Source organism: Caretta caretta, chromosome 1 (assembly GCF_965140235.1).
Source record: "Caretta caretta isolate rCarCar2 chromosome 1, rCarCar1.hap1, whole genome shotgun sequence".
Taxonomy (NCBI): Eukaryota; Metazoa; Chordata; order Testudines; family Cheloniidae; genus Caretta; species Caretta caretta.
Genome location: NC_134206.1, coordinates 288,281,523 through 288,309,159, shown reverse-complemented (window position 1 = coordinate 288,309,159; position 27,637 = coordinate 288,281,523). Strand labels below are relative to the sequence as shown.

General features: G+C 42.8%; 1 protein-coding gene across 1 annotated transcript; it reads left to right on the top strand.

Annotated features, from left to right (window-relative positions):
• The first annotated feature begins 1,423 nt into the window (after nucleotides 1–1,423).
• LOC125630200 (cathepsin E-A-like) lies at nucleotides 1,424–27,637 on the top strand. The gene is made up of 9 exons (XM_048835811.2): nucleotides 1,424–1,479; nucleotides 1,659–1,830; nucleotides 5,577–5,694; nucleotides 7,342–7,460; nucleotides 16,799–16,998; nucleotides 18,087–18,209; nucleotides 19,261–19,405; nucleotides 27,271–27,369; nucleotides 27,458–27,637. Exons 1-9 carry the CDS (start codon nucleotides 1,424–1,426, stop codon nucleotides 27,635–27,637), a joined length of 1,212 nt encoding a protein of 403 aa, XP_048691768.1.

The following is a 27,637-nucleotide window of genomic DNA, read 5'->3' as shown; positions in this document are numbered from 1 at the left end:
CGAAGAACACCAGTTACGGAAAAGGTAACTGTCTTTTCTTTTTGATTTAATTTCTTATGTCTGTCCAAAGGTGAATTATTTATTTAGTGTAAATGCACCTTCATGCTGATATCAACCTGTTCTTTAGCTCGTTTTGAATGCTAGGAAAGTGTGGAAAAATACATTTCCCCCACTTTCTAACCACATTCTTTTGAACAAGATATAGCAAAAATGGCTCATATTTGGAAGTGCACCTTAGTGTAGTTCACCCTAAAGAGTATGCACTTTCCTACATTCTTTGTGGAGGAAAGATTCAAAATAAAACAAGTCATAAGCAATTGAAACATCACTTCTGAGCATGCTCAGTAGGCATCTGCTAGGATCTTTATCAGTCTAATGAAGCAGAGTCCCCTTATTACAAGATTTTACATTTTCCTTGTTTGGTCTATCCGTAGGCCTTGGGCATGGATGGGGGCTTCTATCTTCAGGATAGTCAGAAGAAAAAATTACAGATGTCTTGTTGAAACCACAGCAAAATCTCCATTAAAACCTGCCTTGACAATGTGTGAGAGGGAAAAAATCCTAGGCTATTTCGTGCATTACTTTGCATGCCACCATCTTGTTTGACGGATGACTTTTTTTGGATGACAGTCCATTTATTTATTTGAAATACAGCTTTCACATAAACAGCACACGTAGCTTAGTTTTAGCAAGGGCATTTATCTTCAGTTTTTGGGTGTGTGTGTGTGTGACTTGTGACACATAGGTGTTAGATCCTCTTGAAGCAAGTGCCACATAAAAAACTCAGCTGTTGGATATTAAATCCTGCCTAACTATCTTAGACACGTTCGAAATACCTGGTTTCAGAGTAGCAGCTGTGTTACTCTGTATTCGCAAAAAGCAAAGGAGGACTTGTGGCACCTTAGAGACTAACAAATTTATTTGAGCATAAGTTTTCGTGAGCTACAGCTCACTTCATCGGATGCATCCGATGAAGTGAGCTGTAGCTCACAAAAGCTTATGCTCAAATAAATTTGTTAGTCTCTAAGGTGCCACAAGTCCTCCTTTTTTTAAGAAATACCTGTCATCTATGCTTCTTTGTACAGCAAGATAGCCAGAAAATTCCTTAGGTTGCTTTGTGTTTTGCTTTCTCTCTCTTGCTCTCCCATAACGGGCTGAATTTTGCCTATATATATATAAAAAATGTTAACATGTATCTTTTCATATAGACCATGCCCTTGCTCAATGCGCTTTAATATCCTCAGGGGATGTCAATATTTACACAAACCAATGGTTTGTCCTCGAACACATTAATGAGGGTTCTGCCAAACTACTAATGACCTGGAATTGATTGACCTGGCTAACAGCCCTTTGTTGTCCAATGAAGTATAAAAGACGGTACTAAGTGTATGAATGTCATATAGATTCCCACCCACCTGAAACCATGAGGGTGCTATTAGTGGCTCTAGTGTATATTCCATTCATCTTAGCTATAGAAAGGTAAGAAAGCATTTCAAATATCACAGAATGGTCCTTATAGTGCATTTTGTTCTCCACTGATTTTCTGGAATGATCTTTGTGTGTTTCTGCAAAAGCTATTTTAAAAAAAAACATTGGCATTTGAGTGATACAGAAAGGAAGTCCAATTAAAATGGTTTGTATTTATTTTGTTTGCTTAGGATCCCTTTAGTTCGATTTAAATCCACCAAGAGGCAACTCCGGGAAAAGGGAGAACTGGAGGAATTTTTGAAAAATCATCAGCCTGACATTTTTGCTCGGCGATATCTGCATTGCTTCCCTTCAGATATTTTTCTACCAGCTGCTTCAGAAAGGCTATATGACTACATGAATGTGAGTATGTTCTTGTGTAATAGACTGTAAAGGGTTATTTATGGTACTGAAGGCAGGTTTTGGTTAGCACACTAGTTCTATTCTCTTGTAAAAAGTTTTGCAAGTTGAGATTAATTGTGTATCTGTTTAAACTAGATTCTTTGCATCCTTATAAATGAGCTTGCCAGTGTGCAAAAAACTGATCAAGTAACATAAGTAAAATTAGGATAGACATGGGACCTACTTAGAATTTCCCTCTAGTTTAGAAACTATGGCCCTGCAATGAGTCACACGAACCTCTGTTGACTTCACTGGGGCTCACATCTATGTGGGAGGCCCAGCAACATCCATCAGAAATCTGACATGTTACACAATAAACCAAAATGTCATATTGTTTGAACACGTTAGGTCACAAATAAATTCTTGTAAAAATCTGTGTTAATAAAGACATGTAGGTAATATGAATGGAGTTTTTGCTATTATTATTTATTGTCCTCAAAGTGCAAGAGGCACTTCGGAGATAAAAATGTCAGGCCTGCCTTAACCCTGAAGAATTTCCCATCTAAAGAGATCTCAGATTTGGGGGACTACGTTGGATGGGATATTATATCACACAAGTTTCAGAGTAACAGCCGTGTTAGTCTGTATTCGCAAAAAAAAGAGGAGTACTTGTGGCACCTTAGAGACTAACCAATTTACACAAGTGATTTGAGCTTGTGAACACCACGTTTCTTGGTTTAGAGTTTTGTTTGGTTTTCTAATTGATTGGTTATTTTGTTAACATTTATCAAAAGGACAGGGCTAGGTTATACAGGCTTCTTGGAGGAGATAGTGTTTGTATGCAAGAAGGTAGAAGCATGGCAGATTGGGTCAATGAGAGGGGGTTCCAAGATGGGGGGGGGGTACAAGGAAAAAGGCCCCAGAGGTGAGCATGGAAGAAGAGCATGAAGGGTTAAAAACAACTTCCTTTAGAACTAAAGCTGGCCAGAATTTTCCAAATGTAGAATTTCTGAAAACATTTTTGTTGACTGTTCGAATTTTTACAGAAAACATCCTGAAAATTTTTGTTGAGAAGATTTTGTTGGTTTTTTTAAACTAGCAGTTGAGCTGGTCAATAAAACCAATAACGAGTCAAAAAATGTCTGTGAAACCTTTTACTGCTGTTTTGACCAGCTCTGCTTAGAACACTTGCACTCTAGCCAGAGGGAAGTGTGGGTAGTGACCAGAGTAGTCCTGAGGTGAGCCCTGCCCTGGGGGGAGATAGCAAGAGGTGTGTCCCTGAGCAGGGCCCTGTCCTGGCCTGAGGGGAGGTAGAAGTGGGGGTAGCCTTGAGGAAAGCCCTGCCTGGGCCTAAGGGGGATGGGCAGAACTGAGGCCACCCTGTCAATTGCTAAATCTTTTTGTCTCATCTTACAGTTTAAAAAATGGAAATGATCAATTATTTAGTTTTTCTCAAAGTGGCAAATGCATGAGTTGACCATTCCAAACTCCCCCCACTACTGGCACTTTGACTATGAGCGCAGCTGAGCAGATTCTGTCTATAATCCAGCTAACCCAGAGGTGGTGCTAACACATTGGGAGTTTTAGGCAGGAATATTTTTGCCCTCCCCCCAACACATAATAAGTGAACAGGGGGCCCAGAGGTGGTGCTAACCCATTGGGAGTTTTAGGCAGGAATATTTTTGCCCTCCCCCCAACACATAATAAGTGAACAGGGGGCCCAGAGGTGGTGCTAACCCATTGGGAGTCTTCGGTAGGAATATTTTTGCCCCCCCCAACACATAATAAGCGAACAGGGGGCCCCGTTGAGCTGCTGGGGCCCTAAGCAATTGCTTAGTCTGCTTATGACTAGCGCCGGCTCTGAACAGGCCACTGCCCTACAATGAATTTCATATAGTGGGTGGGATCCCATGCACTCTTCCACCCACCAATAAAATTAAAACCCCCTAAACAATAGCATTTCTGGTTTTGCTTCCTGGGTCTTAACTGATGAGCATTTTTTGAAGATACGAATACTAGAAATACATTTGCTAGTAGAATGATTTATATCCTTACTATTTCACTTGTAAATGGAGGGACTACTTAATTTAAACAAAGCTTCCCTGCTTATGAATTATGATCCCTTTGCCCTCCAGCTTTGCATAATGATATATCTGTATCTAGTAGCAAGGGACCACAAGGAGGCCTGGGATGGGCACACTTTTCATTTTGTAGCATATAATAAATAAATAGTACTATGACCCAGTTAGGATAAAGTAAGATCCCACTTCCACCTGTTCTGATGAGGGGAAAGCTAGTGAATTGGAAATGGTGATCCTCAGGGTGAAGTTAAAAGAACAGAAGCCGAGGGGACAATTTAGATAAAATTCACCACAACGCACCCTAACTTTAGTTTACTATAGAAAAAATTCTTAAATCTTAATCTGCTCACTGAGTGACGTAGTTGGAAGGACCTGCTTAGCTCTGATTGAGTGCTTGTCATTGTATCTAGAGAAAGTTATGGATCATGCCCCAAAGGGATTTTCAGTTTTAAACAAACAGGCAATAACATGCTTCCCACAAATAACACACTAGTTAATTAATCTCAAAATGTTGCAGGTTTTTCCATTTAACCATATTATTTATTATTATTAATGCGCTAGGTTCTGTACAGAAATGGATACAAAGATAAGGTCCCTGCTCTCAAGAGCTTACAATCTAATTTTACAGATGATGCAATAAGGCGATAAACAATAGTGGCAGAGGACAAGGGTTACAGTAATAAATAAAATCAAGCTGCGACTTAGTGGAGGCATGTGCTCATCCAGGTGCTCTTTTACACATAACTCATGCTGCTGTTTTTACTGACTTGTCTAATGTAGAAGGTAAGTTCCTGGGGCAGAGACCATGTTCCAATCAGTGCTGAGCACATTAATAGCAACTAATACATTCATCATAAACATTCAAATATTTGCATCTATACAGAATATTTTGGCACCGGAGAGGCTTTTCTATCTACATCGGATGCCAGAAATGCCTATTCCTAAGAATAGGTCTCCTAATGCTGCAGTGCTATTCCATAGGCAGATATGGGCACTAAGCAGTTGGAGCCTGAAAGCTGATAAGCTCCTTCAAAGTTCACATGTTCACAGATTATCTCCTTCTGCCTTTTATAGAAAAGAGCCTTCTGTATTTTCTATATTCCTCTGATAGGTTTTGTGTGGTGCATCAGGTGGAGTCTTAAGCGGAGACTGAATTTGATCATCTTGTTTTAACTGACTAATTACTACTGACTAGAATACATTCAAACAAAAATATACAGCTGTGTGCCCCAGTGAGGTGATAGTTGCATTGCCAGTTGAGTTAATATTCAGAGCTTTCTAAAATCAGTAGGGCTAGATCTTGCATTTCTTACTAGGATGAAGCTCCTAGACCTTCCTGTTGCCTTCAACAGGAGTTTTGCTGGAATTTACTGTAGGATTTTGCCTATCATTTGTAAGAGTTTGGGGATTGATTTTGCTTCCATTTTAGCCAATGGAAAAACTCCAGGATTGACTTCTTGCACTTGAAGTGCTGAAAAGCTATGCCACATCCTGAAATCTGCCGTACGTGGCCACTCATGGGACCGGAAAGAATTGGTTGCCTGGTAGAGGTAGCATTTAATTAAAAGTCAAATAATTGGATTGGAAACACTGAGGATATTTTACATTGTACCTTTGTCTGTCTTTTCTTCAAGGATAGTTTGCATTGATATAGTGCTAAACTGACTGAGTATATTTTTCCCCCAGGCCCAGTACTATGGGGTGGTAAGTGTTGGCACCCCACCTCAGAAATTCACAGTGGTGTTTGACACAGGATCATCCAATTTTTGGGTCCCTTCAGCTTATTGCATCAGCGAAGCCTGCAGTAAGAGATGTTATGTTCCTTTGCGCTTCTAATGGTTTAATTCACCTTTTAAAGTAGCTCCCCTGCAATGAATGCACTTTGTTGGAAAATGTCTTTAACAGAAAACCAAACACATTTCTTGAGTGTTCAGCAGAGTCTCACATACCTTCACTTCACACCCCTATTTTACAACAATTCCACTGACAGACTCACTTGCAGTTTTATTCATGTTGAGCAACAGTGGAGGGAGTCGATAATCTCCTGTTATATTCAGATTAATTCCAGTTCCACGTGCTCTGGAATTTGTCACTGCTAGTTAGATACAACAGGGGTGAGAGAAAGTGCGAGGTGAAAGGATTAGTCCATGCTGGTGAGGTGGGTAAGAAAGAGGAGTCACTAGAAAGAATGTCTGTGTTGCTTATCTCAGAGTTAGCTGCTGAGCTACACTAATATGTCTGCTCTACCTCACACAACTTATGGTGTGGTGGATAAGCCTCAGAAACAGCATTCAAACTTCATGCTGCCAGAGACATCTGAGACAAGAGAAGACAGAGAGAAAATCTCAGAGTGAAGTACTGGAATCTAAAGGCTATAGATGTGCCCATTAGGGAGAAATGAACAGGTTAATATTTCAGTGGAATCTGTATTTAGGAGCACAAGCAGCTGGATAATATTCATAACCTCAGATATGGATCTCAGTCCGACTGGAGAATCCAGCTGCTGCCCTCCACATCCCTCAATAGGTCTGGGTGGTCTCTAAGTTGGTGCAATCTTCTAGGAGAAGATTTTTGGTCTTGCAACAACTCTTTCCCCTTCCTGACATCTTCAGATGGCAACCAGCTCATGCGTCCATCCTGCTACTAAACAGGGTGGGGGAGGAGGTACTACATGCACGGTCTTATTTACATCAATATTGAGACAAAGTGCTCTCAGGAACCTTGGCCATGATGTCCAAACCCTGAGTGTCTTTTCCTGGGGTGGGCATCTTCTCTCTGTTATGCAGCAGTGGAAGTGGAAAGGCTCCTCCACTGCAGCGGCTGCTGCTACACTGATCTTTTGACTCTGGGGTTGAAAGATGTCTCAGAGTTCACTGGGCTGAAGGAAAATGTGAAAGGATTTGTGGAAGGAGTAGGCAGACTTTGCTGTGCATCCCCTAGAGAAACAGGATGGGTAGAGCAGAAGAGAGAGAAGTAAGATTCTGCCCTCTAAATATGTCAGGAAGATGGCAGGGAAGGATAGGTTTGAAGGCCCTCATTGGCACTGTCATTGCATTACTATTTTAAATTCCATTCTTCCTGTGCCTCACTGTAGCCGTGATATGCACCTTCTGTTGCTGCAACAGTTGCTAATTGACAATTAAATACTATGAAAAATCAGAGGCAAAAGAAACATCAGAAAGTTAAAAAAAATCTGTGGAAATAGCTGGATAAAAAAAAATTTTTTTTGATACAAAAAGGAAATCAATCAATTGCTGAGATATTTTCAGAATAGGGAGAAAACTGCAGGGTTTATGGGATGCAGAGACTCTTGCCTGCTTCCCTTCATCTGTTATTTTGCTTCTCCAAACAATGTGTTTTGTTTGCCTATCAGCTAGTCCTGTGTCTCAGAAATCTGGTACATTCCTGATAACCTTATCTTCAGTGCTAAGGGTGAAGTTTATTTTCACAGGGATGCATCAAAAATTCAAATCATTTCTATCAAACTCCTATCAGCATGGAGGGCAGGCCTTTGCCCTACAGTATGGTACTGGGCAGCTTCTAGGCATTGCTGGCAAAGACACATTACGGGTGAGTGGAACCCTAACACCATCGTAATCATCGCTCTCTGTATTGGTTGTTTATGGCTTTCCAGGTGGTTAAGATGTTAGTATTGACCTACAAAGACCTGAGTAGATTGGGGTCTGCCTTACCTGGGGGGAGAGACAGTGACTCATGTCATATTGCCACAGATGCTATAAGTATAGAGGCTTGAGCTGAAGCCCCTTGGGGACGGAGTGTGGAGAGGGAAGTAGAGAGCCCTCAGCATAGTGTTCTCTGTGAGAAGCCCTGGTCTTCAAAAGTTCCTTCCTTTGTGGTCCAAAACAGCACAAATCTGCTGACCGTGAGCAAGGCCTAACTGTATGCCCAGCGTTTTGAGGATAAAGTTGGTATTGCTTGGGTTTGATTTTATCTTTGGCTTTGGGGTGAGGAGCAAGCTAGTTCAAGCTGACTGACTGTATTGTCAGTTTACAGCAAATGTGCCTAGAGCCTAGAAAAGGCACCTTTTCATGTATTATTGATGCCTCAAAACTTCGTTAACGCCGAGCTGTTTGATGATGGTGCCCCGTAGCCTTCCCGAACGTTGTGTTCAGCAAAACACCAACCTGTGAAACCCAGGAAATACAAAGTTAAGGTACAGGCCACTCCTGCAATGCAACCTTAACTCTGCCCCCGGGAGCTAGCAATAGCCATTGGGAATGGTTCACAAAAGGGATGCCATAATAAGTAGCCAGCAGGAAATTCTAAGAGGCTGTAACATTATTTGTGTTGTGTTCCACAGATCTGAATTCCAGCATTTATCTGCATTCATGTCAGCTGCGTTCACTGTGTTAGGTGTAGTTGTACTGAATGTTGGAGGGCTTACACTGGAGCAAGTTGGTACGATTGTTACTGTGGGCACGGCTACACGAGAGAGTTTACAGCTGTGCTGCTGCAAACTATCTAATGTAGCCACTCTAAGCCGAAGGAGAAAGGTCTCCCCTCAGCTTATCTACTCTAGTCCCTGTGAGCAGCGGCAGCTATGTTGGCTGGAAAACTTCTGTCCACACCAGCACTTATGTTGGTGTAATTTATGTCACTTGGGGGGGGGTAATTGATTCACCCCCCTGAGCGACACGCTATGTCAACATAAGCTGTAGCATAGACATAGTCTGTTGTATGACGAGAGGTGCATGAATATATCAGAGGATCACAAGTGCCTCATTTAAGTGCTGACTTCCGTAGATTGTGTCAGTGTCGATGCATGGGGTGATCTTGTTATCTGGGTTGTCAGAAGCATGGTGGCTCCCAGGGCTGGTGAGGGGTTAGTGAAGGCAATGCCTCAGAAGGAATTCTCAGGCTAGGATGAAGGGGAGGTAACAGTTAGTTAGTTTGGGATGGTTTGTGTGGAATTGGCTGAGTGTTTGAGTGTAGGCCAGGTGTAAGTAGCTCCTGTTTGCTACATCAGACCTAACCTGAGTTTTGTCTTAGCTAAGACTTTGTCCTACAGTGCTCTTGTGCTCTGATCCCAGAATATTCTATGGCATCTGTAGAACACTAGCATGTGGTGTTGGCATGTTGAGACATTGCTCAAAAAGGGCAGAGTTAGGTTGCATTGCCAGGGAGGGGAATGTGTACTTTAACTCTGTAGTTCTTGGTTTTCAGCAGTTTGAGTGCAGCTGAACTCAGAGTTCTGAAAGGGCAGGTGACTCGGCCAGGGAACCTTAACTCTGTGTTAACAAAGCTTTTGGGCACTTAATTTCCTTGCGTTTTTTAAAATAATTTTTCAGTATCCTCATGCATCGCAGCCCAGCTTTCCCCCTCCACTCCTGCTGGATCCCTGGCAATGATTACCCTGGCCACAGAATGCACAGGCTGCATGTGAGTCCCTTCACTGTCCCAGTATCATCTTCTCGTCTCCTCGCATGTCCAACTCAGCCCTCCTCCCCACAAAGAGGTGAGTGTTGGAATGGAACCCGCTGGTGGGGGAGCTGGGGAGAAGATGCAGGAACAGTGCAGGGACTAGCATGGAGTCAGTGAGGATGTTTTTTGAAAGGGAGGCGGACACGGGAGGTGGAAATGGACGTGGGGAGTTTTGGGGGACAGATGTGAAGCCCCCCAGCATCCTCCAATACATAGTTCTGACCCCTCCTTTCCACTCCACTCTTCCCTGCATTGCTCCAACCCCCTCCCCACCATAGCTCACTGCTCTTAACCACCATATTCCCCTACCACTGCTCCGACAGCTCCAGCATTCCCTCCATCACAGCCATTGTTCTGACCACCCAAATACCCACAATGCTCAGAGTCCACCCCCTTGCACACCAGATCCACCATCCTCCTTCCCACTCCATGCCCCTGGTAAGCTTGGAAGGGTCATGGGGAAGTGGGGAGTGGTGGGATTGTGAGGAGGGCATGTATTAGTTGGAGGAAGGAAGGGGCAGGAGAGTGCAGATGTAAAGTCTCTACTCCAGATGTGGACATAGTATATGGGCCCCTTCGTTTTCAGTTTAAACCGATTTTTACCAAAAAATTCTCAGGTTTACAAAAAATATTCATTTTTTTCCGATTTTCACCCTACTTTTGTATCATTCAAATATATATATATAACTTTTTATTAGGAAAATACAATACATTGCATGAGATATATGTATTATGATAATACATTAGGCTGTGTGTATATGCAAAGCTGTCTGCTGAAGTAAGGCTATGTATCAGTCTAGAAGATACAAACAGTAAACGAACAGGTACATACAAAAGCTCTGAAGTGTGTGCGCATCTGAACATACTGATGAATCTTATACCCACCACGTACACATTTAAATCTGCTAGCAGATTACGGTTTAAAGATTTGACACACTAAAATGGGAAGAAAATGAAAATCTTCATCAGAATACATTTCAGAACGCAAGGAAGTATTGGAAAGTTAAAAAAAAAACAGGAAAAAAGGAAGAAGTTGAGAGTGTGCACTGCAAATGGCGTAGCCTATTAAACATAAATATTTATAGGCTAATAGTTCTAAGTGTACAATAGTAAATTATTTATTCAAATGAAAAGTTTTATTTGGGATAAGGCTGTCGATTAATCGCAGTTAACTCATGCGATTAACTAAAAAAAATGAATTGCAGTTAAAAAATTAATCTCGATTAATCGCACTTTTAATCACACTGTTAAACAATAGAACACCCATTGAAATTTATTAAATATTTGTGGATGTTCTTCTACATTTTCAAATATATTAATTTCAATTACAACACAGAATACAAAGTATACAGTGCTCACTTTGTCTTATTATTTTTATTACAAAAATTTGCACTGTAAAAATGATAAAGAAATAGTGCTTTTCAGTTCACCTCATACAAGTACTGTTGTGCAATCTCTTTATTGTGAAAGTGCAAATTACAAATATAGATTATTTTTGTTACATAACTGAAATCAAAATCAGAACAATGTAAAACTTTAGTGCCTATAAGTCTACTGAGTACTACTTCTTGTTCAGCCAATCACTAAGACAAACAAGTTTGTTTACATTTATAGGACATAATACTGCCTGCTTCTTATTTACAATGTCACCTGAAAGTGAGAACAGGTGTTCACATGGCACTTTTGTAGTTGCCGTTGCAAGGTATTTACCTGTCAGATATGCCAAACATCCGTATACCCCTTCATGCTTCGGCCACCATTTCAGAGGACATGCTTCCATGCTGATGATGCTCGTTTAAAAATTTTGTTAATTAAATTAGTGACTCAACTCCTTGAGGGAGAATTGTATGTCTCACCTGCATTCTGCCATATATTTCATGTTATAGCAGTCTTGGATGATGACCCAGCACATGTTAGTTTTAAGAACACTTCCACTTCAGATCTGACAAAACGCAAAGAAGGTACCAATGTGAGATTTCTAAAGATAGTTACAGCACTTGACCCAAGGTTTAAGAATCTGAAGTACCTTCCAAAATCTGAAAGGGATGAGGTATGGAACATGCTAGTGGAGTTCCTCAGGGATCGGTTTTGGGACCAATCTTGTTTAATCTGTTTATTACTGACCTTGGCACAAAAAGAGGGAATGTGCTAATAAAGTTTGCAGATGACACAAAGCTGGGAGGTATTGCCAGTACAGAGAAGGACCGGGATATCATACAGGAAGATCTGGATGACCTTGTAAACTGGAGTAATAGTAATAGGATGAAATTTAATAGAGAAAAGTGCAAGGTCATGCATTTAGGGATTAATAACAAGAATTTCTGTTATAAGCTTGGGACGCATCACTTGGAAGTAAAAGAGGAGGAGAAGGACCTCAGAGTATTGGTTGATCACAGGATGACTATGAGCCACTAATGTGATATGGCTGTGAAAAAAGCTAATGCGGTCTCGGGATGCATCAGGCGATGTATTTCCAGTAGAGATAAGGTGGTGTTAGTACCATTATACAAGGCACTAATGAGACCTCATCTGGAATATTATGTGCAGTTCTGGTCTCCCATATTTAAAAAGGATGAATTCAAACTGGAACAGGTACAGAGAAGGGCTACTAGAATGATCCGAGGAATGGATCCATGTCTTATGAAAGGAGACTCAAAGAGCTTGGCTTATTTAGCCTAACCAAAAGAAGGCTGAGGGGAGATATGATTGCTCTCTATAAATATATCAGAGGGATAAATATCAGGGAGGGAGAGGAATTATTTAAGCTCAGTACCAATGTGGGCACAAGAACAAATGGATATAAACTGGCCATCAGGAAGTTTAGACTTGAAATTAGATGAAAGTTTCTAACCATCGGTTGAGTGAACTTCTGGAATAGCCTTCCAAGCCTTCCAAGGGAAGCAGTGGGGGCAAAAGACATATCTGGCTTCAAGACTAAGCTTGATAAGTTTATGGAGGGGATGGTATGATGGGATAGCCTAATTTTGGCAATTAATTGATCTTTGACTATTAGTGGTAAATAGGCCCAATGGCCTGTGATGGGATGTCAGATGGGGTGGGATCTGAGTTACTACAGAGAATTCTTTCCTGGGTGTCTGGCTGGTCAGTCTTGCCCACATGCTCAGGGTTTAGCTGATCGCCATATTTGGGGTCAGGAAGGAATTTTCCTCCAGGGCAGATTGGCAGAGGCCCTGGAGGGTTTTTGCATTCCTCTGCAGCGTGGGGCACGGGTCACTTGCTGGAGGATTCTCTGCATCTTGAAGTCTTTAATCCACGATTTGAGGACTTCAATAGCTCAGACATAGGTTAGGGGTTTGTTATAGGAGTGGGTGGATGAGATTCTGTGGCCTGCGTTGTGCAGGAGGTCAGACTAGATGGTCACTTCTGACCTTAAAGTCTTAAAGTCTATGCTTTCAGAAGTCTTAAAAGAGCAACACTCCAATGTGGAAACTATAGAACCCAAATCACCAAAAAAGAAAATCAACCTTCTGCTGGTGGTATCTGACTCGGATGATGAAAATGGACATACATTGGTCTGCACTGCTTTGGATTATTATTGAGCAGAACCCACCATCAGCATGGATGCATATCCTCTGGAAAGGTGGTTGAAGAATGAAGAGACATATGAATCTTGAGCGCATCTGGCATGTAAATGTCTTGTGACGCCGGCTACAACATTGCCATGGGAACGCCTGTGCTCACTTTCAAATGACATTGTAAACAAGAAGTGGGGCAGCATTAACTCCTGTAAATTGTAACCAAACTCGTTTGTCTGAGCGATTGGCTGAACAAGAAGTAAGACTAAGTGGACTTGTAGGCTCTTAAGTTTTACATTGTTTTGTTTTTGAATGCAGTTATTTTTTGTACATATGTTTTTTGTACATATTTCTACCTGTGTAAGTTGAACTTTCATGATAAAGAGACTGCACTATAGTAGTTGTATTAGGTGAACTGAAAAATATTATTTCTTGTTTTTTACAGTGCAAATATTTGTAATAAATAATAAATATAAAGTGAGCACTGTACACTTTGTATTCAGAGTTGTAATTAAAATCAATAGATTTTGAAATGTAGAAAACATCCCAAAATATTTAAATAAATGGTATTCTATTATTATTTAACATCACGATTGTGATTAATTTTTTTAATCGCTTCACAGCCCTAATTTGTGGATTAAAGATACTGTATATTGTTTTCTTAAACTCAGAAGTGTTTTGCATTCTGTTTTAATTCCGCAGGAAACCATATTGATGAATGGAATTCAAAGCATTAATCAACTGAATACTTTCCCCCCGTCTTTCCGTCCACCAAAATAAACCCCAGTATTTATCCAGAAAAATTATTTATAGTTTTTTGCACTGATTTTCACCTGTTTTTGTTGTTGTGGGAATAAATACTGATAAATTCCCGGGAAAAATTAAATGAAATAAAAATGGAAAATGAAGGGCCCCTACAATTACAACACTGTGAAATTTCACACATAAATATCTTAGATTATTAAATTTATGGTTTTTTAAATCCTATGACCATGAAATTGACCACAATGGACTGTGAATTTGGTAGGGCCCTAGGTATAGGTGTGCAGAGGTTTGGGGGGAAAGAGCTGACGCCCTTGCTACATATCCCACTACACAGCTCTGACCCCTTTCTTTCCTCCCCCCACTCCTCTGCATCACCCCTTCTCCCCCTAGAAGCAGCTGCATCGAGGGAAAGGATGAGCCTGGAGCTCCTTCCCCACATCTAGCGGCAGCATAGGGAAGCTGGTGGCTCCGTTGTCCCCTCATACTAGGGTGATCAGATGTCCTCTTTTTAATGGGACAGTCTTGTATTTAAGCCCTCCTGCAGGTGTCCTGACTTTTTCTTAAAAACGGGCAAATTGCCCCATAATTTCTGCCGCCTCCCCCCATCAGTACTGGTGGGTCCTGCTGCTGGCTGGATCCCTGCTCGCCAGCTGCCTGCTGAGTGGGGTGGTCCAAAGGCCAACGATAGGGGTTGTAAAACTAGAGGTGGGGCAAAGCTGCAGTGTGTGTGGCCAGGCCTCTCCCACTGCTGGTCCGTCAGCATGTGCCGGCTCTGGAGTGTGGGGGGAAGTGATTTCCAGCCTGTTTCCCCCCACCCCCATCTGCAGGCTTCACAGCAGCCGGGCTTAGCACCCTCTTCACCTGTCCCACTCCAACCCTGGGTCCTGCCCCCAGGGAGTGTGAGGCTGTAATGTCCCCAGGCACCCTCCCCTCCCGAGCCACCTCTCTGGGCAGGTTAGCTGAAGCCCCTGCAGTCAGGTTCCCTGGGCCCTGGTGCACAGTGGCTTTCCTTAGGGCTTAACCCCTTCCTGCCTGTGCTGTAGCTGGCAGGGGGGACAGGGACAGCACAGAAGGCGGCTGGGTTATGTTAGTAACCAACAGCAGCCTGGAGGTGTTAGCTGTCTTTTGGCACGGTGCGGGCAGGAAGGGACACGCTGCTTCCAGCCCATGGGGTAGGGGAGGAGGAGGAGGAGGAGAAGAGATGAGCTCTGCAAAGGCATGGGCCGGGTCATCCCTTCCTCCCTCCATCCCCTGCCGCTGGAAGTAGCTCCCGTCCCTTCCATCCTGCACAGTGCCGATAGGCTGCTGCTGGCCACATTCTGGTGTGAATCCTGGCAGAAATCTGTGGAGGGGGGCATGTGACCCTGTGTGCCTCCCCCCGCCCCCCAAGTATTCCCTTGGGAAGATGCGACACCAGGTACTGGGGGCCCAGGCAGGCATGGAGGGTGGAGCGTGCCAGGCAGGGAGGGTCAGTCACCTCTCCTCCCCCCGTGTGAGAGAGGTACGTGTGTGTGCGTCACCTCTCCCCGTGAGTGTGTGTGTGGGGGGGGTAGGGGTGTGTGTATCATCCCTCCCTGTGTGAACCTTAAAGCCTTAAAGGTAAGAAGGTAAATAAAAATAATCCAACTACACAGTATTTCTTTTTAACGGGGGCTCAATCAACTTAATGTTAATCTGAATGTTTGTACTGCATAGGTCTGCCTGATTGCCATTGAGCTCGCTTGAATACAAATAATTTTACCAGGTGCTCCTTATTCAGGAAAGGGAAATATGGTCACCCTGCCTCAAACCCAGCTCACATTGGGGCAGACAGAGGGGCTTAGCACCCAGAGGGGCAGGGCCCTATTGGATGCTGGCTGACATGGGGTGGGGGGGTGCTAGGAAGAGGAGCACAGACTTCCCTGGAGGGACGGGGTCTCCCTGGTCCTGCCTTACTCACAGAGATTCAGAAAGAGAGGCCAGACCCCTCCCCCAGAGAGGAGTAAAGCCTCCCAAATCACTTGAGGGAAAGGGAGAAGGGTTTGGACCCCCATAGGGGCAGGGCCCTCCAGATCCCAACTCACACATGGATGACCCCAGCCCTCCTTAGGTTTCAGGATTATTGCTGCCCTATTCTCCCACACCCTTGGCATGTGGGATATGTCTCCCCCCCACCCTTTGGCCCTTGCCCAGAGGGATGGGAGGCATCTCCACCTATTCCCCAACCACTAAGCCTGGGCAGGATGAGGAGAGTCGGGGAGGAGCAGGAGTGGCTGTGGTGATGGCTTCCAAGAGGAGGGGGGAATGTGGGGTTGACAGGCTGCCACTTCTCCTGTCACCCACTTTCATGTCCCCCACCCCTACTGCCCATCCCCACTTATCCTGTCTCAGTTTGGGGAGGATCAGACCCATAGTTTGAGCCCCAAGTGTGGGCAAAAAAGAAGAACCAAGTAATTTTGTAAATAGCTGTTTTTTTAGGGAGGCTGTATCTTGGGAACCTGCAGCTCATATTACCCCAAATTTGGACCCGTAACCCTATCGCACATTCCCTTACGGCACAGGAAATTTCAAGACAATCTGAGATAGCAAATAGATTTTAGAGCACTTAGAACTGTTATCTTTTAAACAGTGATTCAACCTTAACTATAGCAAAGCTGCTGGTTCACACTAGGAGAGCTGCCAGGCCACTAAAATAAATATAAAAACATAATTTTGAAATTAGAAAAGGATATGTTATTGTCTAGTGATAGACTTCTTCCTGAGAGCACAGTAACATACAGCACTCTGGCAATATGACATAAAGCGAAATGCACGACATGTGTAGTCCTGGAACAAGTGCATCTTGTTCCAGCATGGCCCTTCATGTCTCCTGTTTGAGGCCTATGGATTGACTAGAATTAGGGCAGATATCTTCCACCTTGCCTTTCCCTTTTGACTGTAGTTTTCTGGCATGAGTTTATGAACAAGTGACAGCAGAATTAAGCCATTAAAAGGGACTTGCTTTCTAAAATATAACTGTCTTCAGCGTGATGCCTGCTAATATTAATGCAACTAACACAATTACCGGAAAGCTCTGGACATTACATTTGATAAAACTAAAAATCTGATGGGTATATAAAATGTGGTTATTTCTGTAATCTGCTCAGACTTTACTTTTCATTTGTTCCCTTTTGTAATAACAAACAGATTAGCAACATTTCCATCCAGGGGCAGGACTTTGGAGAGTCTATCTTTGAGCCCGGCATGACTTTTGCTCTTGCACACTTCGATGGCGTGCTGGGTTTAGGATACCCTTCTTTAGCAGTTGGCAGTGCTCTTCCAGTATTTGACAGCATAATCAACCAACGTCTGGTAGAGAAGCCAGTGTTTTCCTTCCACTTGATCAGGTCAGTTTTTAACACTGAATAAAGGGACACTGTCAAAAGAAGCAAATTTTAACTGTAGATTAAGAAAACCATCCATTTGTATACGTTTCATCTCCAGAAAGGACATTTTCAGGAGTAGGTCTAGATAGAAGCACCAGTGGGGGAGCATAGTAACTAAAATCATATTTACAGAAATGCTATTAAACGTATATCGTTAAAATAAACACTTGTAGATGCACAATTAATGCGCAAACCACTGAGAACTCCAAAGAAGTGTCTTGATTTAATAATCTGATGAACGGTCTACATCTGAACTATTTTTAAAATCAAAAATTGACTTTTTAAAAAGATAAGATGCAAAAGGAAACTTTTCATTGTTTTGAAAATTTCCAATTATTGGATTTTAACTTTTTTAAAAATCCACTTTTTTGTTTGAAACAACAATAACAAAATAGTCAGTTTAATATTTTAGGCTGTTTTTCCATTTTTACACCCTCCCCTTTTCTTTTTTGCATTTTGTCACTGAAAAAACGGGTGAAAGGGAAGAAGAAAAAACTAATTTATTTTGTTGAATCAGAAAATTTAGAAAATGTTTACAAAGCATATTTACCGGCTTTTGACCAGTGCTAATAGGAACATCTGACTTTCTTACAGTGTCTTGGGCACTCATAGGGTTGCTTCATCAGTTAGTAGGAGATGAACAGAACTGCAGCCCCGCAGTTGAGCGACTGTATTTCAGAAGAAAAGGGGCTATGTTCTAATCTCAGTCACACCTAGAATAACTCCATTTCAATCACTAGATTTACCCCAGATTTATACTGGGGTAAACGAAACCAGAAACTGGCCTGAGGCACTTGTTTCTAATCTCACTCCTAAACCCTCTACAACCCCTAACATTTTTAGTAAGGGGTTTAGACTGGAGGCTCTGATTTGGGGCCATCTCTAGGTATAATTATAAAATTAGAAGTTTTAGACTTCCATTGCAACATACACATTTGAAAAAGACATGAAAGGGTTGGAATTGAAAGCTGATTTCTCCCCCCTACCCCCATATCCCACTTAAATTGTATGTCATCCAGTTTACATATTTATTTGTTTTACATTTTTAGAGGAGACGACCTTGAAAATGGTGGTGAACTGATACTGGGGGGTATAGACCAGTCGCTCTACAAAGGTTCAATTCACTGGGTTCCAGTTACTGAGAAAAGCTACTGGCAAATTCATGTTAACAAGTACGTTTGCATGTCTATAAATCTGATGAAACTGTGCCTCTCTGTGTAAGCCCATTAAAATCCCAGGACATCTGTGCTACAGTGGCCATCCTGGATGTACTGCCTCCCAAAAACAGTGCTTCTGGGAAAGACCTGAAGATAATTAGTGTATCCTGTGCTCCTACTAATATTACGGGAAGCACTAACTTTGGTGACTGGTACTCGGAGGAGTGTCCTTTATTAGCAGGTCATATTAAGGGCCTAATGGACATCCGTGGGAATTATGGGAATCCTTACTCTCCTGGGTAAGGGATATTCATGTGATCTGCTGTTCAATTCCTGGCTTGCCACAGCCTTCCTGTGTGACAGCAATCTAGTCACGTAGGCCATGTCTACACTAGAGAGTTTACAGTGGCGCAGCTGTACCTATGCACCTGGGCCGCAGTAAGCTCCCTTGTGTAGCTGCTCTGTGCCAACAGGAGAGAGCTCTCCTCTCGACATAATTACTCCTACCCCAGCGAGCGGCAATAGCTATGTTAGCGGGAGAAGCTCTCCCACAAACATAGCGCTTTCCACACTGGCACTTATGTTGGTGTAACATATGTCGCTCGGGGGTAGGGGTGGGGCGTTTTTTCCCATCCCTGTGCGGCTCAAGTCATACTGATATAAGTGATAGTGTAGACATGGCTTTAGCCTTGCTGTTCCTACTATTTAAAATGATTGTAATAATAACAGTTCCCAACCTTGAATACATTCATCGATGTTTGTGAGATGCTCAGAGGATATATTGGTTGGGGTCAGATCAGTGATAGACCTTCAACTCCTACACATTCAGAAGAGCAGATGACACACACACAAATTATTTCCAAAGCTCTCTTGCCCTAGTTTTCTGTGAATGCTATCCTTCTTTTGGAATCAGGACACCCTAAAGTTAGTATAAATTTTGAACCAGATGCTTGTATTTTAACTGGCAGCATAGACTTGCTTAAATTCCCTGATAACTGTGTCATCACTCTTAGTGTATCTGCACTCTCTGTTTAAAGTGTATGTGTTTTGGTTTTTCCACATGCAGCGTGAAAATCCAGGGACGGGTTGCGCTTTGCTTCCATGGTTGTGAAGCCATTGTTGATTCAGGCACTTCTCTTATTACTGGCCCCTCTTTACAAATAAGACAACTACAGGAGCATATTGGGGCCAGTCCAACACAAACTGGAGAGGTAAAAACCATAGAGCGGGACAAAAAACTCAGAGGAAGTGAAGTAATGATTTGATACAAATGCTCATGTGAGGGGGGCAGGGAAAGAGATAAAATGATTAAAATTAGGCACAAAGTAGGCACTAGGAGAAAAGCTTGCTGCTTGTACAGCTGAAATCAGGGCAAGATATTTGATTTGTATTGTTTTTATCCTTCCCCGCCACCTTTGTTTGCAAGATATCTCTTCCCTCATTAATGACACATGGATCTAGTAGAAGCATCTGTTTATGGTAATGTTCTGTTAAAGTTGCTCAGATGATCATGACATCATATGACCGATCAAGTTGCAGTGGGGGAGGTTTAGATTGGATATTAGGAAAAACTTTTTCACTAAGAGGGTGGTGAAACACTGGAATGCATTACCTAGGGAGGTGGTAGAATCTCCTTCCTTAGAGGTTTTTAAGGTCAGGCTTGACAAAGCCCTGGCTGGGATGATTTAACTGGGAATTGGTCCTGCTTCAAGCAGGGGGTTGGACTAGATGACCTTCTGGGGTCCCTTCCAACCCTGATATGCTATGATTCTATGATACTACCTTGTAAAACAAGAGAGAATTACCTTTCCTAGGTCATATGGCATGACTGTTAACTCCTTAAAGTCCAGAGCAGTTCCAGGCTGACTGACCGTCAGAATCCAGAAATTAAGATAAAAAGACATGTAATAATTCCATCGAAGGGCACAGGTGTCAGCTGAGCTTATGAGAGCTAACATTGTTGTTACCAGGGCCCCTAGAGGGGGACACAGTTCTATCATTCAAAATATTCTCGTTCATTTGCATGTAACATCCCAATCCCTGTCTTCCATCCCCCTTCTCTCCCTTGCCTCTCTCATTCCTCCCTTTCTTCCCTGCTCTACCCCTCCTCCCACTTTCTTCTTCCCTCCATTTTCCCTTTTCTCCTCCCTGCTGCTGCATCTTCACCTTCTACAGCATCCTGCTGCCGTCTCCTCCATGCTCCGAGTCTCCTTTCCTCTCAATCTCCAATTGCTCCCTGCCACCCCCTGCTTTCCACATGTGGCTCACTCTCGCCTATCTCCCTGCTTCTGTTCCACTCCCCGCTAGGCCACTCCCGCCCAGCTGCTGCCACTCTCATCCTCTGATGCTTTCTAGGGTTGCCAACTTTCCAGTCTCTGGAAGCTAGACACCCCTGCTCCACCCCCTCCTCTGAGGCCCGCCCCCTGCTCCACCCCCTCCCCCAAGGTCCCGCCCTCTGCTCACTCCTCCCCCTCCAGCCCGGCACCCAGCCTAGGGACTGCAGTACTCCCTCCTACCGCTGCGCCTGCCCCTGCCCCTCGGCCCATTCGGCAGGGAGCCAGACCCAGGCAGGGAGCGGAAGGGCCGGGGCCACGCTCTGGGGCGGCGTGAGAGTGCAGCCAGCGCGGTAGCTGGCTGCAAGAGAGAGTCTGGCCGCGAGAGGCGGCAGCGGCGGCAGTGGGTGGCGGACAGGGCACCTCTCCCCAACCTGGTGGGCCAGTTTTTTTTTTGGGGGGGGGCACTTGCTCGCCCATGTCCCCCCCCCCCCCACATGTTGCCCCTGCAGATGGCAACCAGACTTTTGGTGCCTGGTCAGTGTTTCCAACCAGACACTTTCAGGTGCCGTTTTTGACTGGACTTTCCAGTCGAGAACCAGACACCTGGCAACCCTCATGCTTTCCCTCCTATGTGCAGCTTCACCATCTCCTTCAGGGACCTCTCCTTTGATGTCCAAACAGCTTTGCTTCCTCACTTTGAGGCTTGTCAGTCTGCCTGCTTGCAGCCATATTCATTCCTATATGCATTGAAATGGTAGTCCCACATAGTCTGGGAGCATGTGTAATGCCATGGGCAAGTTAATGATAGAAAGGTAAGGGAGATGTCATTTGATTCGTAAAAATCTACAGAATCATAATTTCCATGGTACCACCCTCTGCACTGATTAGGGGGACTCGCTGCCCCCACCCCCACCTCTCTGGTTCACAGCTCCAGGTCCTCTAGTTGATGGAGATTTATTATACATGAAGATGGTAGAGTCTTTGCTGCTCTTTATTTGATCTGTCAGGACAGCTGATTGGACTTTGCACCTCACAGTACTGGAAGACTTTGTGAAATACTTTTTTGCTTAAGATTTAACGAATTATTATGTATGATTGCTTGGTACCTCAGTGAAATAAGAGGTGTAGAAAAAGTTTGACACTGACATATGGGAGGCATTTTGAAAAGGAAATTGGGTTGTTCAAAGATCACCAGTTCCCTTTTGTGGACTTGGTTCAGATGAAGCCCTAGAACAGTGGTTCTCAAACTTTTGTACTGGTGACCCCTTTCAAATAGCAAGCCTCTGAGTGTGACCCCCCCCTTTATAAATTAAAAACATTTTAAAATATATTTAACACCATTATAAATGCTGAATGCAAAATGGGGTTTGGGGTGGAGGCTGACAGCTCGTGATGCCCCATGTAATAACCTCTCAACCCCCTGAGAGGTCCTGACTCCCAGTTTGAGAATCCCTGCCCTAGAGCATGAAAACAGAGCAATGAAATTCACAGGAGGGATTGCTGGGCATAACACAACATCCAAATGTTCTATCCCAGTTTTTCCTGACAACCCCAGCACTCTGCTGAATTTTGAACGAAATATTAAGCAAGGCTGGGATGACTTCCCCAGAAGTAACCAAGCACCATCTGGACTCATTATATGCTGTTAAATGCCAAGAAGTGGTAATTTTAAAGCTACAGGGTGAGCTTACTTGCACAGGCCATTCATGTATGATGGACTGGAGCTCATTAATACCATGATGAAAGCAGTCTTCAGTGATGAGATAGCTAACGATGTCAGCTGAATGGATACTTTGGGTCATGACTTGTATGAAGCCTTCAAAACCTAAAGAATTATTCAAGGCTCCATCAATCAATGGGCTACAATCAAGAAGAACAGACTAAAGCTGTGGTTGAATGCAAAGAAGGAAGTCAGAGTGAAGGTAGCAGGGACTATGACGGAGCTAACCGCAGACAAGTTATCGCTTACTTGTTTCCTGGTCGTGTCCAGATCTCAGCATGATGTTGATCTAAGTGAGACTTTGGGAAATTACAAGTTCTCCATGGGACCACAATCGATGTTTGAATGTGATGGAATAATGCATCTGTGCCAGGCAGAAAGCAAACTAATTCACATTTTGCATGGTCTTCCTAAGCCAGTACCTACTAACAACGTGACAAGTATCTTATGCCAGCAGAGGCTTTTTAGCATAGCAATCACAGATGATATGGCTGAGGTACAACCTCTCAGTGAATCAGAAACAGTTAAAACCTGCCAAGATTTGGCTGTACATAAGAACAGCCATACTGGGTCAGACCAAAGGTCCATCTAGTCCAGTATCCTGTCTTCTGACAGTGGCCAATGCCAGGTGCCCCAGAGGGAATGAGCAGGTAATCATCAAGTGATCCATTCCCTGTCGCTCATTCCCAGCTTCTGGCAAACAGAGACTAGGGACACCATCCCTGCCCATCCTGATTAACAGCCATTGATGGACCTATCCTCCATGAATTTATCTAGTTCTTTTTTGAACCCTGTTATAGTCTTGGCCTTCACAACATCCTACGGCAAAGAGTTCCACAGGTTGACTGAGTGTTGTATGAAAAAATACTTCCTTTTCTTTGTTTTAAATCTGCTGCCTATTAATTTAATTTGGTGACCCCTAGTTTGTGTGTTATGGGAAGGAGTAAATAACACTTCCTTATCTACTTTCTCCAAAGCAGTCATGATTTTATAGACCTTAAGCATATCCCACCTTAGCTATCTCTTTTCCAAGCTGAAAAGTCCCAGTCTTATTAATCTCTCCTCAAATGGAAACCATTTCATACTCCTAATAATTTTTTGTTGCCCTTTTCTGAACCTTTTCCAAGTCCAATAGTATTCAAGAAGTGGACATACCATGGATTTACATAGAGGCAATATGATATTTTCTGTCTTATTATCTATCCATTTCCCAATTATTCCCAACATTGTTAGCTTTTTGGACTGCCCCTGCACGCTGAGTGGATGTTTTCAGAGAACTATCCACAATGACTCCAAGATCTGGTATTGCCCCTGTCCAATACAAAGTCACTGACTCCATGAACATTTCCAATGTCATCATGAAGAAGCTACTGTCTCGTATCCCCATGAAGGATGAACTAACCTCATACCTTGCAGGAAAAATACTCCAGTGTGCAAATAATTGTTCAAAGAATTTCACGGTCACATGGCATAATGAAGCAGCTGCCTCACACTGTTCAGTGCAGTTTCTTCATAGTTCCCATGAGGAGTCTGACACTAAAATTACCTTGCATGTCATCAGTGCCACAGAAAGAGATGCTACTAAACTCTAGGTTTTTGCACAAGACACAGATGTTCTAGAGCTCTCCATGAGTTGCTACCCAAGGCTTCCGCAAGATCCTGGTTTTGCACCTGCTGCTCGGAAACAGAATTGCAGTACATAGGTGCCACAAGTACTCCTTTTCTTCCTTCAGAGCTATGTTCCTATCATGCAAACCATTAAAAGCTGCAGCACTGCTTGGTTTCCATGCTCTTTCAGGATATGACACTACTGGAAGACGTGCTGGAAAGACCAGATTATCATACTGGAAGGCATCTGAGTCAGCATTCAAAGACTTTCTCTTCACTCTGAAGGTGTTCGGAATGGCTGACACAGTCACTGATGAGGTCATAAATGCACTGGAGCCATTCATATGCCAACTTTACCATTTGAAGACCAACATTATGATACTTGCAGAGCTACATAGGTGGATGTTTTCAAGAAGCAAGCAGAGAAAAATTGCTTGCTGATAAGGGGTGCATTTATATGTGCTATCAAGAGGGTGAATTATCAAGCAATGGAATGGCTTTAGGGTGATTGAGCATGTCCAAAACTACCTTCCTTTATAGGGCATGGATGGGTCTTGAAGGAGGGACTGATCACATCGGTTATGTGTAAAATACCACGTGTTCCCAAATCAGTCCTTCAGCTAATCAAATACCTGTGTGCAAAGAACAGATGCTCATTGTCCTGCAAATGTTTGGCCAGCAGCCTGCCTTGCACGGAGAGGTGCAAGTGCAGCACGGACGAGGATCAGCGTGACAATGTATCTAGCAGTGGAGTAGATGGAGATGACACTGATGATGACTTTGATGAATAAATGTTTTCAGTCCTTTCATGTCAAGGCAACTTACCTAGGATTACCAAAGGTCAATTTATCATAGAATCATAGAATATCAGGGTTGGAAGGGACCTCAGGAGGTCATCTAGTTCAACCCCCTGCTCAAAGCAGGACCGATCCCCGACTAAATCATCCCAGCCAGAGCTTTGTCAAGCCTGACCTTAAAAACTTCTAGGGAAGGAGATTCCACCACCTCCCTAGGTAACGCATTCCAGTGTTTCTCCACCCTCATAGTGAAAAAGTTTTTCCTAATATCCAACCTAAATCTCCCTCACTGCAACTTGAGACCATTACTCCTTGTTCCGTCATCTGCTACCACTGAGAACAGTCTAGAGCCATCCTCTTTGGAACCCCCTTTCAGGTAGTTGAAAGCAGCTATCAAATCCCCCCTCATTCTTCCCTTCTGAAGACTAAACATCCCCAGTTCCCTCAGCCTCTCCTCATAAGTCATGTGTTCCAGTCCCCTAATCATTGTTAAAGTATAATTTAGAAAGCATTGATTTTTAAATACACACACACACACACACACACACACACACACACACACACACACACACACACACACACACACACACACACACACACACACGTTCTAGGTTTGTCATGTTTGGTACCATTATGTTTGTGGGGGGAAAGGGCTTTCGAAATATACCCAACTCAAACCTTTTCCAATGACCTTGTATTATCAAAATTTCCACCAACCAGAGGACCTGAGGCAAGGGAGTCTCTTCTACCCTGGTGCAGAAGGTGACATCATTGAAATTATGATGCTATAGATTTTATGAATCAAATAATATTCCTTTATCTTTTAATTACTAACTTGCCCACAGAATGGGATTTTACTACATTGTGTTCCCAAACTAATATTGCTGAGCTGTCATGCATGGAGTGGTGTATGAAAACACTGCCACCTTGAGGTGTATTATAAATAGAATACAATGCCAACAAATTGATTATAACACATTATGACAATGCTATAAAGTCGAGTCCATTTCAGTGCTTCAGCTTCTCTCTCTGATGTGTTTCACATTTCCCATGTACTTCATGGGTAAAACAAAACTATGAGCTCACATGGCCTGAACTTGTTCTCAACACATTTGTGGTGTAAATGGAGCTACATTTTGGCTTGAGCTGGGAGAAAATTTTTCAGCGAAATTTTTTTTCTGTTAAAAAAAAAATTGAGATTCAGCCACATCAGAAGGTTTTGTGAATTTGTGTGGGTTTCACTGAATTGTTCATGTTGAGGGGGAAAGTTTCCAAAAATGTCAAACTGAAGCATTGTGATTTTTTCAATTGAAAAGACTTTTTGTTAGGAAATTGCCTTCAATTTTTTTTTTTTAAATCTAAAACATTAAAAACACTCAAAATTGAAATGAAACATTTTGGTTGAAATGAAATGTTTTGTTCGACCCACAACACGTTTTTTTTTAGACCTTTCAATTCACCAAAAATGAAAAAAAAATTTGTTTTGTTTTGTTTTGCAATTGGCAGTGAACTGAAAAATCTATTACTTGCCCAGCTCTAATTTATGACCCCCATAGCCCACTAGGCATTATCTTGGCTCTGTTATATTGTGTGTGTATATATATATATATCACAATATGCTCTGCAGCTCTACTTAGCTCTTGTTTTCCAGAATGCACTCGACAGACATACAAAATACTTGGGGAATATATTTTCATAAACTAGATTTTTAAAAATATTCCTTCTGTTGTAGAACAATAAGCCAAAACACTATAGCTTACAACAAAGCTCCCAGAGGGTATCAGACCATCCTTTGGAATGGTCAAAAGTTATTTTCATTTTTTTAATGAATGGAGCAACTGGAGAGGCAATAAATAAATAAAATAAAAAACCCAACAAAACAAAAACAACAACAACAACAAAACAAATCCCACACAAACACGCAACAAAACCCCCTCTCATATATTCACTGTGAATTAGTGTAATATTTACAGCAATGACTGGGCGGGCATTTTAGATTGTGATCTATCAGCTGTTCTTGGAATTCCACTTTAGTGTAGTATAATATAGAATACAATATGTCCCACAGACCTTCTGGATGGATTTCCTTCCTCTGAAAATATGATGTTCCTGCACAGTATGGGGAAAGTTGTGGCTGTAAGTCACTCACTGTGGAGGCTCTAAGGAGAGAAAACATACTGGAGGCAGCTCCCAGGACTGTGCCTGTGGCAGGCTTCTGGGAGCATTGGAATTGTGCACTTAGCAGCACCCATTACAAGAGGCAATGAGAACTCATGCTGGAGCCTGGGTTTGCTTGCATATGTGGAAGGAGGAGGAGCCATGTCCTTAGAGACCCCTCCATTTTGGACATCACTAGCCTTGCTGTCAGCCCTAGATTCCATTGGTCCTTGGGTGCTGGGAGTCTGAGAAGTCTGTGATCAACTCTGTGTATTAGCTCAAAGAGCAGGAGGCCTCCTTATACATTCCCACCACTTGCACTCCTGTGCAGGACTATAATATAGTCTTGTACGTTGACCATTAGGTCTGAAAAAAAATAAATGACAATACCAAACCGGACTGCAAAGGTTGATATTCTGGTTGCTAGGTTGATAGACTGATTATAATTTTGAATAAAAAGGCAATGTAAAAAAACCCAAACAAACAAACCCCAAGTCAACCAATATATTGTGTTATAGTTTGTTGTAGACTGCAGGAGACTGTCAAGCCTGCCACATATAAGTTTCACCATTGGACACAGAGAATACACGTTAACAGCAAAAGAGTATATAATAAAGGTATGTATATAAATTCTAAGAAATGGTATCTACCAAATTATGAGATGATAATATGTAATTCTACATAGAAATGTGTTTTTAATTTCAGGAAACCATAGAAGAAAAAACCGTGTGCATCAGTGGCTTTCAGTCTCTGGATATTGCCACTCACTCTGGCCAGCTATGGATTTTAGGAGATGTATTCATGTCTGCGTTTTACTGTGTTTTTGACCGTGGAAATGATAGAGTGGGATTTGCAAAAACCTCTCAAAGAAGGGAGCGTTCCTGA

What these genes read in the sequence shown, in the direction of transcription:
- LOC125630200 (XM_048835811.2), top strand. Translation starts at nt 1,424, where the DNA reads ATGAGGGTGCTATTAGTGGCTCTAGTGTATATTCCATTCATCTTAGCT. An exon ending in GGCTATATGACTACATGAAT is followed by an intron (nt 1,831 to 5,576) that starts GTGAGTATGTTC and finishes TTTTTCCCCCAG; the next exon opens with GCCCAGTACTATGGGGTGGT. An exon ending in TTTTCCTTCCACTTGATCAG is followed by an intron (nt 16,999 to 18,086) that starts GTCAGTTTTTAA and finishes TTACATTTTTAG; the next exon opens with AGGAGACGACCTTGAAAATG.